Raw genomic sequence first — 12,144 nt, 5'->3', positions numbered from 1 at the left:
ACCAACCAGTAATGACTGTCACCCAAAATTTGGAGAATGCGAGGGTCATGCCACGCCACGCCACGCATGCCAGACTAAGAGGCAAGACTTCTGTGTCCTCACCAAGAAGATGACTGACCATGCTCTCCTCCTCCTCCTCCTCTCTGTCCTCAGGCCATCCATGCTGAACAGACAGTATGACAGTTGTGCAGGTAGTACTGTCTATAGTGCATGAAACTAGCTCCTCCTCTTCCTCATTGTCACCCAATCCACGTTGGGATGAGATGAGGCTGGGCTTTGTGTAATCACCCTGTATGGTTCCTTGCTCCATCTCATCGTGCTCCGCCTGCAATGCATCCTCTTTGATTGTGAGCAGAGAGCGTTTCAGAAGACAGAGAAGAGGGATGGTGACGCTAATTATGGTGTCATCGCCGCTCACCATCTTGGTGGAGTCCTCAAATTTTTGGAGGATGGTACATATGTCTGACATCCATGTCCACTCCTGAGGTCTTATGTGTGGAGTCTGAACTGAATACCGACGGCCTTGTTGATGCTGGTAGTCAACAACTGCCCTCTTCTGCTCACAAATCCTTCCCAACATCTGCAATGTAGAGTTCCAATGCGTGGCGGCATCACACACCAGTCAGTGAGCCAGAAGCTGCAAACACTGCTGAAACACGGCAAGGGTGGCGGAAGCTGTAGGTGACTTTTTAAAATGGGCACACAGGCGGCGTACTTTGACAAGCAGATCCGGCAGCTCCAGGTAAATTTTGAGAAACCACTGAACCACGAGGTTAAGCACATGGGCCAGGCATGGTACATGAGTGAGCTCGCCTCGCCTCAGAGCCGCCACCAGGTTCCAGCCCACGGGTACTAAGGGAACTAAGTAATGTGATAGACAGACCGTTATATCTTATATTTAAGGACTCTGTTGAGACTGGGTCTGTACCACTTGATTGGCGACAGGCGAATGTAGTGCTAATATTCAAAAAGGGAGCGAAAAGTGACGCCGGAAACTATCGGCCGGTGAGTCTGACGTCCGTTGTGGGCAAAATTTTTGAAAGCTTCATTAAAGAGGCAATTACGGAGCATCTTGATGCTAATAATCTTTTAATCCCGAACCAACATGGATTCATGAGGAATCGCTCCTGCCAAACAAACCTGATTGACTTCTACGAGGAGGTTAGCTCTCGAGTAGATCAGGGGGAACCAGTGGATGTCGTGTATCTCGACTTCTCAAAAGCGTTCGATAGCGTGCCACATAATAGGTTGGTATACAAAATGAGAATGATGGGGCTGGGGGAAAATGTCTGCAAGTGGGTAGCTAACTGGCTAAAGGATAGAAGGCAGAGGGTGGTTATAAATGGAATATACTCAGATTGGGTAAGCGTCACTAGTGGGGTATCACAGGGGTCTGTACTAGGCCCAATGTTATTTAATATCTTTATTAACGACATAGTCAACGGGATAAATAGTAAAATATCAATATTTGCAGATGACACAAAGTTATGTAAAACAATTAATACAAAAGAGGACAGTGCAGACCTACAGAGGGATTTGGATAAGCTGGGTAGGTGGAGCATTAAATGGCAAATGAGGTTTAACGAGGAGAAATGTAAGGTCATACATATGGGAAGGAAAAATGGAAGTCACCAGTACTCACTGAATGGGAAATCATTGGGGAATTCAGAGATGGAGAAGGACTTGGGCACCTTGATTGATAGCAAACTAAATTGGAGTGCCCAAAGTCAGGCCGCTGCTGTAAGGGCAAACAGGGTAATGGGATGTATCAGAAGAGGTATAGCTGCAAAGGATGAGAACATTGTTCTTCCACTGTACAAAGCACTGGTCAGACCACACTTGGAATACTGTGCTCAGTTATGGGCCCCAATATATAGAAAGGATATAAATGAGCTTGAAAAGGTACAAAGGAGGGCAACAAAATTAATAAAGGGAATGGAGGGACTGCAATACCCAGAGAGGTTGGCAAAAGTAGGACTATTCAGCCTGGAAAAGAGAAGGTTGAGGGGGGACATAATAAATGTGTACAAATATGTTAGGGGACAGTATAGAGATCTTGCCCGGGATTTGTTCAAAAGGAGAGATATTACGGTAACAAGAGGGCACTCACTAAGACTGGAAGAGAAAAGGTTACAGCACCAGCATAGGAAGGGGTTCTTTACGGTAAGAGCAGTGAGAATATGGAATTCACTGAGTGAGGAGACGGTAATGTCGGATTCACTACACCAGTTCAAGCGGGGACTGGATGCATTTCTAGATACCAGGCAGATTTCAGCATATACTTAAAAATAAAATAAAATAGTAGGTTGATACAGGGATTTATTCTGACTGCTGGTTTCAGAGTCGGGAGGGAATTTTTCCTCAGGTGAAGATTGGCTAAATCATTTGGGGTTTTTGCCCTCCTCTGGATCAACTTTAGCAATTACAGAACTAACAGGTCGAACTTGATGGACGCAAGTCTTTATTCGGCTTTACAAACTATGTTACTATATGTTACTATGTCACAGACGGCCATGCTTGGCTGTAGGTTCAATGATGTCAGCCACAGATCTGCTTGCTCTTTCAGAGCTGTCCACAGCACTTCAGAATTGTGCGGTTTGTCACCTAAGCATATTAGCTTCAGCACAGCCTTTTGCCCCTTGGCCGAGGCAGTGCTGCAGTGCTTCCAGCTTGCAACTGATGTGATAATTTCGGAGATGGATGCTGAAGAGGAGGAGGTGCAGGAGCTGTAGAATGTGGGGGCAACCCTGATTGACCCAGGGCCCGCAATCCTCAGCGTTGGGATGACATGTTCCATCCCAAGGTCCGACTGGGTCCCGGCTTCTACTATGTTAATCAAGTCTGCCGTCAGCGAGATGCACCATCCTTGCCCACATGCACTTGTCCACGTGTCCGTGGTTAGGTGGACTTTCCCAGTAACTGCATTATCAAGGGCACGGCTAATGTTGTGGGACACGTGCTTGTGTAATGCGGGAATGGCACACTGGAAGAAATAGTGGCGGCTGGGAACCGAGTACTGAGGGATGGCCGGCGCCATCAGATTGCGTAAATGCTTCCGCCTTCACGAGCCTAAAAGGCAACATTTTGAGCACAAGCAGTCGCAAAATGTGTGAATATAGTAGTGTGGCCTGTGAGGCATTGGCTGCGTATTTGCGCTTACGTTCCAAAAACTGGGGTAGGGACAACTGAACGCTGTGCTGGGATAAGGACATGGACGTGATTGCTGATGGTGCTAGTTAAGAGTATGCAACGACAGGTACAGAACAGGAGTCATCTTCGCATGAACCATGGACAGGGGATTGGCTTACCCACACAACAGCGGAAGAAGCAGTGGTGCCACCTGTTCCTGGACCCTGGTGTTCGGCCCACTTAATCGGGTGCTTTGCTGCCATGTGCCTGATCATGCTGGTGGTGGTCAAGCAGCTAGTTTTGCTACCCCTGCTGATGCTGGCCTTTCAGGGGTTATCGGCAGAGTCTTTAAAAAGCAAGCAGACTCGGGAAGACCTAACAGTTGTACTGGCAACTTCCGTCGTGTTGATGTTACGGGGAACAGTTGCCCGCCTTCTGTCTGCGGCCACCACACTGCTTCTTCCTGCCTGTTGTGGTGCTATGCCTCCCTCCCCCTGTGTGCTGCTGTCCCCGCTCTGTATGTCTCCCTGCAAGGTTGGGTCAGTTAATATATCATCCACCACCTCGACTTTCAGTTCCGCACACTGGTCCTCCTCCTGAGTTTCTGGCAATTGTGTCTTATCATCGTCCACCTCTTGTGACAGTTTCCCACCTTCGCCTTCGTGTGACCGTAGCTGTTCAAATATTTGGGCATTGCTACATGCGATCTCCTCTTGCCCCGCTTCAAGTGGACCGGCGAGAGGCCCGAATCTATAAATGGAAAAGTGAACAGCTCTTTGGAGTGTCCAAATGTGGGATCAGTTGTCCCCAGGCACTCAACATGGTGGGAGGAAGGAGGATCAGGGTGAGAAATATGCGGTCCAGACTCACGGCTACTGAAACTTGACCGTGTGGAAGACAGGGTGGTGGTGGTGGTGGCTAAGTGACTGGAAGCATTATCTGCTATCCAACCAATAACCTTTTCATACTGCTCTGTGTTCAATAGTGGTGTTCTGCGGTCCCCTATTAATTGGGACAGGAAGGTCGAGCGAGAAGATGTGGGTGTTTGTTGTGGCACAATTTCAGCTAGCCCACGACCTCGTCCTCTGCATGCACCATCATACCATCACGTCCACTTCCCCATCCCTTGCCACGTGCTTTGCCCATTTTAAATGGAGGAAATTATTTTCCACGTTCACTACAAATGGCTGGATTTGAACCGCAGTGATATGTGATACGTGTGATGGAAAACCACAGTTTTAAATAGCTGGCCTGCAGGTTACTATTTTTCACAGCGACCTGGTGTCAATAACTTCACTTACACTCTGCAACAAAATTTTAATGGAGGCCAGAAATGGCTGAATTTGGATCGAACTTATATGTGATGCCTGTGACATAAAACCACAGTTTTAAATAGCTGGCCTGTAGGTAACTATTTTTAACAGCAAACTGGTGTCAATAGCTTCTCTAACACACTGCAACAAAATTTCAATGGAGGCCATAAATGAAAGAATTTTGAGAGCACTTATATGTGAACCGTGTCACGGACAAACCACAGTTTTAAATAGATGGATTTTTAGCACTGTTATATGGAAAGGATCTGGCTGTATTCTGCAGTGCCAACAAGCAAATGGAGCAGAAGAAAGTTGTTCTCTGGATTGCTTTTTAAGCAAATAATCAGGATTAAGATCCAAAAAAAATTATACCTGGCCCCTGATACCTGGGGCTATTTCTAGAAATATCTGTAAAAGCACCAGCAGCAGACAGAACTGGAATGGACCCTCTTTCCATGTGCACTGCTGTGTGCCACATACACTGCCTGCCTGCCTGCCTAGCACTGATATCTATGCAGCTGGATTAGTCCTCAGAAGGACTGTTAGTTGAGATGGATATGTGTCTCTAATATAGTTTGGTACACCTACACTAACTAAGAAACAAGTAAATCTGTCCCTAGCTCAGCAGCACCTCTCCCTACTCTTCCTGATTGCGGAGTAGACTGTGACGATCACGGTGGCGCCAGGTCTGATATAGACCTGATGACGCTGTGCGGCCAGCCAATCACTGTAATGCCACAATCAACATGGCTGTGGCATTACAGTGTGTGGCAGACAATCCCTGCATGTTCATTGGCTCTCTAAAGAGCGCCAAACATGCAGGGAGGGGACCCGAGCTCCCGCCGAGCAACCCCGGAAATACTCGGTGAGCTCCGAGTATCTCGAGCAGTGAGATGCTCGAGCAAGTACCGAGCAGTAGCGAGCATGCTTGCTCATCACTAGCAGTAAACTAATTAAGATGCTGAATATGGCGGTTTTGAATTATGTATGTTCCTATGTGGTATAGGGTCATTTGTTCTATATTATATTACTATTATCTACACCTGGGTTTTAATTGAACAATTAAGCACTATTGCATTTTTATGTGCACTATTGCATTTTTTATGTACACTATGTGATGTTGTTGTCTGTATTAATAGATAACCTCTTATATATGCACATGGTCATCCTCTGATGTATTATATATCAATTTTGCAATTGTATTTTGCATGTATTTTTACATTATTGTAGAATCTTTCTCTCATTCACTTTGCTTTAAATATATGGCATTTGTTCTGTATCACTGCTTGAGAAAGGTTCCAGCCAAGAAGGTTTTACACTCATACCTTTATGATGTTACTCCTGTTTTTATAGATAGATGGATAGATCGAGAAATTTCTAATCCAAAAGAACCAAAGAAGAGACTAACGATCTACCAGTACATAGTGATATATACATCAAAAATATGTAATTTATATGTGCCCCCCAGCAAAAAAATAATACAACCTCATGCCGAGAGATTAATTAACTTTTTTTGTTATTCATTTTAATAATTGTACAGCAAAGAGACAATGATGTGTCAAAAATTATATATCATCCTGTATCCCCAGAAATGTTATAAAACAGGAGAGGATATACCAGACCAAATGTAGATTACTGTATTTCAGATCTTGGAAATTTGCTTGTAAAATGGAATACAATTTAGTCCAGTAGAAATTCTGAGGACAAATAGAGGAGTATCCAAGTGCTTTATTACTTTTGAAATATGCAATGAGATAATGATTCCCCAGCAGATAGTTCTTTCTTATTGCGATTATGAGCCACCTTTTGGAGCCATTAGGCAACTTTCTAGTCTATCAAATGATTAATCTCATAATCCTCTTATACACAGTGCAGTAAAATGCCAAGTCGTGCAATATATATTGTAGAATGGTTATGACAAGCAGTTAAATTACCCTTTGATGTGGCATGTGGCCTGATACAGGCTTTCGTCTGGTTAGAATTGCTGGATAGTTATGAGAGTGTCTTGAGATGGCCCAAGCAGCCATAGCTATCACTGTTACTAGAACAGATTATTAACCCTTTTAAGAAAAATATGAAACAACTGTAAGAAAATGATACAGAGAAATATATAACTTTTTTTTATAAAGACTAGCTATAATATTGTTACAAAAAATGCCAATATATTTATTTTTCTAACTGATATTTCCTTTCTGTCTCAGAGCCATGTACTACAAACGAGACAAACATGCGTGAAAATCATATTATGTTAATCTGGAAAATTAGAAATATCAATCATTGCATCAGAAGTGATGAGAACGAGAAGTATGCCAAGAAATGTTATGTTAAGCACAATCAAACAATTAGGTTTGAATGTCTCCCTGGTTATACAATATATAACAAGATGGAGTTAAGCAGCAAGTGCATCAGAGGAAAACTTTCATATCCTAGATGCCTATAAGTGTAAGTACAATCCTATTGCAATCTTAATACAATGTAACATGATTCAGTTATGTTATACAGTCATATGAAAAAGTTTGGGCACCCCTATTAATCTTAAGCTTAATGTTCTATAAAAATTGGTGTTTTTGCAACAGCTATTTCAGTTTGATATATGTAATAACTGTTGGATACAGTAATGTTTCTGCCTTGAAATGAGGTTCATTGTACTAACAGAAAATGTGCAATCTGCATTCAAACAAAATTTGACAGGTGCATAAGTATGGGCACCTCACCAGAAAAGTGACATTAATAGTTAGTAGATCCTCCTTTTGCAAAAATAACGGCCTCTAGTCGCTTCCTGTAGCTTTTAATGAGTTCCTGGATCCTGGATGAAGGTATTTTTGACCATTCCTCTTTACAAAACAATTCCAGTTCAGTTAAGTTTGATGGTCGCCGAGCATGGACAGCCCTCTTCAAATGATCCCACAGATGTTCAATGATATTCAGGTCTGGGGACTGGGATGGCCATTCCAGAACATTGTAATTGTTCCTCTGCATGAATGCCTGAGTAGATTTGGAGCGGTGTTTTGGATCATTGTCTTGCTGAAAGATCCATCCACTTTGTAACTTCATATTTATCACTGATTCTTGAACACTATTGTCAAGAATCTGCTGATACTGAGTGGAATCCATGCGTCCCTCAACTTTAACAAGATTCCCAGTGCCAGCATTGACCACACAGCCCCAAAGCATGATGGAACCTCCACCAAATTTTACTGTGGGTAGCAAGTGTTTTTCTTGGAATGCTGTGTTTTTTTGCCACCATGCATAACGCCTTTTTGTATGACCAAATAACTCAATCTTGATTTCATCAGTCCACAGGACCTTCTTCCAAAAAGAAATTGGCTTCTCCAAATGTGCTTTTGCATACCTCAGCCAACTCTGTTTGTGGCGTGCTTGCAGAAACGGCTTCTTTCGCATCACTCTCCCATACAGCTTCTCCTTGTGCAAAGTGCCTTGTATAGTTGACCGATGCACAGTGACACCATCTGCAGCAAGTTGATGCTGCAGCTCTCTGGAGGTGGTCTGAGGATTGTCCTTGACTGATCTCACCATTCTTCTTCTCTGCCTTTCTGATGTTTTTCTTGGCCTGCCACTTCTGGCCTTAACAAGAACTGTCCCTGTGTTCTTCCATTTCCTTACTATGTTCCTCACAGTGGAAACTGACAGGTTAAATCTCTGAGACAGCTTTTTGTATGCTTCCCCTGAACAACTATGTTGAATAATCTTTGTTTTCAGATCATTTGACAGTTGTTTTGAGGAGCACATGATGCCACTCTTCAGAGGAGATTCAAACAGGAGAACAACTTGCAAGTGGCCACTTTAAGTAGCTTTTCTCATGATTGCATACACCTGGCTATAAAGTTCAAAGCTCCATGAGGTTACAAAACCAAAAAAAGTGCTTTAGTAAGTCAGTAAAAAGTAGGTAGGAGTATTTAAAACAAGAAAATGATAAGGGTGCCCATACTTATGCACCTTTCAAATTTTGTTTGAATGCAGATTGCACATTTTCTGTTAGTACAATAAACCTCATTTCAAGGCAGAAACATTACTGTGTCCAACAGTTATTACATATATCAAACTGAAATAGCTGTTGCAAAAACACCAATTTTTATAAAACATTAAGCTTAAGATTAATAGGGGTGCCCAAACTTTTTCATATGACTGTAAATACATTTTAATTGTTCTACTCTGTGAGATCAGCATCACATATGCAATTTAGTGAACAGTATGTGGACATCCATTCTATATATTGAATTCAGGTATTTCAGCTACACCCACTACAAACAAAATGTTGTGCCCTATGCCTCATGTGAACAGGTTACTAGGATGCAAAACACAGATTAAGGCAAGTCGGAAGTAGCCAACTAAGCTATTTATTTTACTAACACAGAAGTGAAAGTGTTAATAATAGAAACAGTCAGTTGTTCGGGTACAGGGTATCAAGGCAACAAAAATTGTCAATAAATGCAATAAAAACAGTTTAACAGTTCAATATCTTATGCTCTATTCTATCTAGCTATCTCTCTGTATGAAAGGCACTATGATGTCCCTCTGCTTTAACTTGCATGGGCGGCACTCACAGCGGTAAACCCGTCACTACAGTAAGTCTTTCAAATATTCCCTCTTATTGTACAGGCACTATTGGGGGTCACCGGTACTTCCCGCTATGCCTCAAGTCGTTAATAGCTAGGCACGTTTGGTCCTCTGTGGCTCTTCCTACAATGGGGCTTCATGAGCCCTTGGAACTTTGGGCCATCATATGGAGGTTCACCCACTTTCTGGCTCTACTGGGGGTGATGCCATCACTTACTGCGGTTCAGCGGGTGCCACCATGCTGTTCTTTCGAGAACTTAGTCTTTTGAGTCTCCTCCATTTTTGAGAGACAAGGGTGGAGCATATTCCAGTGCAGCATCCAGCCAGGGGTCCTTTGTTCTCCTTCAAGTCTGACCTAGTACACCGGGTTATCGAGGTGGACTCTCATCATCACTCGGTGTGGCACTGCCTCCCAGCAATAATTCAGTTTGCTCTTAGGTTGCTTGGCTCGTACTAGCACCTGATCTCCCAGCTGGAGCAGTTCTTCCTGTACTGGGGTAGCATTCAGACTGTCCAGATCTCGAAATTTCTGCTCCACCAGTCATTTCATTGTTTAGAGCCGATGTCTGTACTCATGGACCCAGGTGCTTGGACTACACCTCGCGTAGTCGTCTTCAGGATCCAGCTTCAATTCAATTTGATTTCTCACCTATTCAGACCTAACAGTAACATACATTGCGTGTACCCAGTGGTGTCATGGAGCCAGTTGTTGTACACCCACACCAACCAACTCTGAGATGAATTCGGGCCACCTTAGCTTCCTATCTTCTTCCAAGGTTCGCAACATTTGCAGCAACGTTTTATTAAAGCCGTCGCAGACCCCATTCCCTTGTGGATCATATGGTGTTGTCCAGGACTTATCAATGCGGTAGAGTTGATGTGATTCTTCCATCACCTTGCCTTGAAAACAGGTTCCCTGATCTTAGTGTATTCTCTCCGGGCACCCGTACATGTGAATCAAATCACATAAACATATAGCTCTGGCCATCGCCTCCGTTTTCTGTTCTTTAGTTGGAGTCACTACTTCGTGAAGGGATCAGTCATTACCAGGCATTATTTGTAGCCATTATGGGATGACCCAATCATCAGGTAGTCGACTATCAATACTTCCAGTGGCACAAAAGTTCGGATCTCTTGAATGGAGGCTCTTTGTTCCAGGGGTTTGGTCAGTTTACACTGCTGACACCTCCAGCAAATTTCTTCCACCACTCTGTGTAGTTGAGGTCCATACACCAGCCGCTTCAATGACCGGAAGGTTCTCTCTTTTCCAAAGTGGGAGTCTCTCTCATGGGCTTCTATTTGCATAGTTTAGCGTCATTTTTTCAGGCACAACTACTTGCCATGTGACACCGAATTCTTGAGGTAGCTGGATTCTTCGATACAATAAGCAATTCCTCATGCAGAGTCTCTTCTATTGTCCCAGGATTTGTAGGGCACTGGAGGAAAAAGCTTTTCTTGCCTTCCTGTTGGGTTTCTGACTCAGGGAAACCCACTTTGGCAGCACTGCTAACTCAGGATCAGACTGTTGTAACTTCACCCACTGGTCCCTTGGGCATCCTAGGAACCAAGTGGGTTGGGGCTTCTCCCCTGATTCTTGAGTGGCTACTACAACAGCTGTCGCAAAGTGCTTGAAGTCTGGGGTCTCGTCACCCTCCAGTTATTCGACTGCATCACCCTTTGGACATTCCTGAGTGACGCTGGACAGCTCATCTGCATGCATATTCTCAGCCTTTGACTGATAGGAGATCTTGTACCGGTACTTAGATATTCTTGCAACCCACTTCTGCTCCAGCGCACCCAGCTTTGCATTCTCCAGGTGGGGGAGTAGATTCTTATCGGTTCGTATTTGTACTTCCGATCCTGACATGTGCTTTGCAAACTTTTGGATCATGGCCAACCCCAGCACCAGCAACTCAAGAGAGTTGTAGTTATCGGGGTTCTTCTCTGAGTTCTTCAGTGAGGTACTGGCGTACGCGATCATCTGTTCACACCCTTCTTGAACCTGAGCCAACACTGCCCCCAGACCACAAAGGCTGTTATCAGTGTACAACACAAAGGGTTGGGAGAAGTCAGTATGCGCCAGGATGGGGGCATCGGTCAGTGCCAGTTTCAGTGACTAGTAAGTATCTTCTTGCCTTGGGCCCCATTGGTTCCTCCTGCTGTTCTCCTTAGTAACTCATGTAAGGGTGCCTTAGTCTTGAGAAAGTTCTTGATAAACCTCTGATATACAATAGTACCCGCACAGTCAAAGGAATGCTCTCAGCTCTCTGTGTTGTGGGTGTTGTGCGTGGTTGAGGCCATTTCTTTACAGAAGCTATGTATTTCATAGTGGAATAGACTCCTGCGCTAGAGACTGTGTGTCCCAGATACTCAATTACCCTCTGAAACAGGTGACACTTTTGGGGTTTTATTTTCAGTCCATGCCTCTGAAGCCATTCCGAAACCTGCCCCAATCTAATGAGATGTTCCTTGAAGGTGGCTAAGTAGATGAGGATGTCATCAAAATATATTAGGGTTGCTTAGAAGTTTAGGTCCCCAAGGTATCTTTTCATCAGGGGTTGAAATGTTCCTCATGCATTAGCTAACGTGAACGGAATCTGATTGGATTCAAATAATCCCATAGAAAGGATGAAAGCAGTTTTTGGTCTATCCTTCGCAATCATAGGGGCTTGACAATATCCACTGACCAGATCAAGATAAGAGAAGTATTTGGCCATTCACAAGGCAGACAAGGATTCTCCTATCCTCGGCAGAAGGTATGAGTCTCGTACGGTGCAGGCATTCAGCTGCTGATAGTCCATACAGATTCTTAACCGCTTCCCGACCGCCCACTATATATAAACGGCGGCGCTGCCTGGGCTCTGTGCAGCGCCGATGTTTATAAACGGTCGGTGGTCCCGCAGCGCTCAGGAGCCCCAGGGTCCTGCAAGCACTGCGGGTGCGGTGCAGAGCAGTAGCTTTGACAGGGGACATCATCGGGACCTGATTGGATCAGGTCCCAATGATGTTAACCCTTTGCTATCTTCTAGATGCCACGATCCATAGCGATCGTGCCATTTAGAAGATAGTGAGAGGAGAGGGGTCGTCTACTTACCTTTCCGACGGCTCTCGTGATGCCTGACAG

General features: G+C 44.2%; 1 protein-coding gene across 3 annotated transcripts in view; it reads left to right on the top strand.

The window, feature by feature from the left end:
* LOC141156680 (complement factor H-related protein 1-like) overlaps window positions 1-12,144 on the top strand; it is a 494,422-nt gene that overhangs the window by 429,680 nt on the left and 52,598 nt on the right. For all 3 annotated transcript variants that reach the window (XM_073642923.1, XM_073642922.1, XM_073642920.1), the window contains one exon: window positions 6,644-6,884. In XM_073642923.1, coding sequence (XP_073499024.1) covers window positions 6,644-6,882 — 239 coding nt within the window. In that variant the 3' untranslated portion in view covers window positions 6,883-6,884. The remainder of the gene's footprint in view (window positions 1-6,643; window positions 6,885-12,144) is intronic.

This window comes from Phyllobates terribilis, unplaced genomic scaffold, assembly GCF_046119375.1.
Source record: "Phyllobates terribilis strain yellow unplaced genomic scaffold, ASM4611937v1 Scaffold_8__6_contigs__length_399053987, whole genome shotgun sequence".
Lineage (NCBI taxonomy): Eukaryota > Metazoa > Chordata > Amphibia > Anura > Dendrobatidae > Phyllobates > Phyllobates terribilis.
This window is presented reverse-complemented; position numbering and strand designations above follow the sequence as displayed.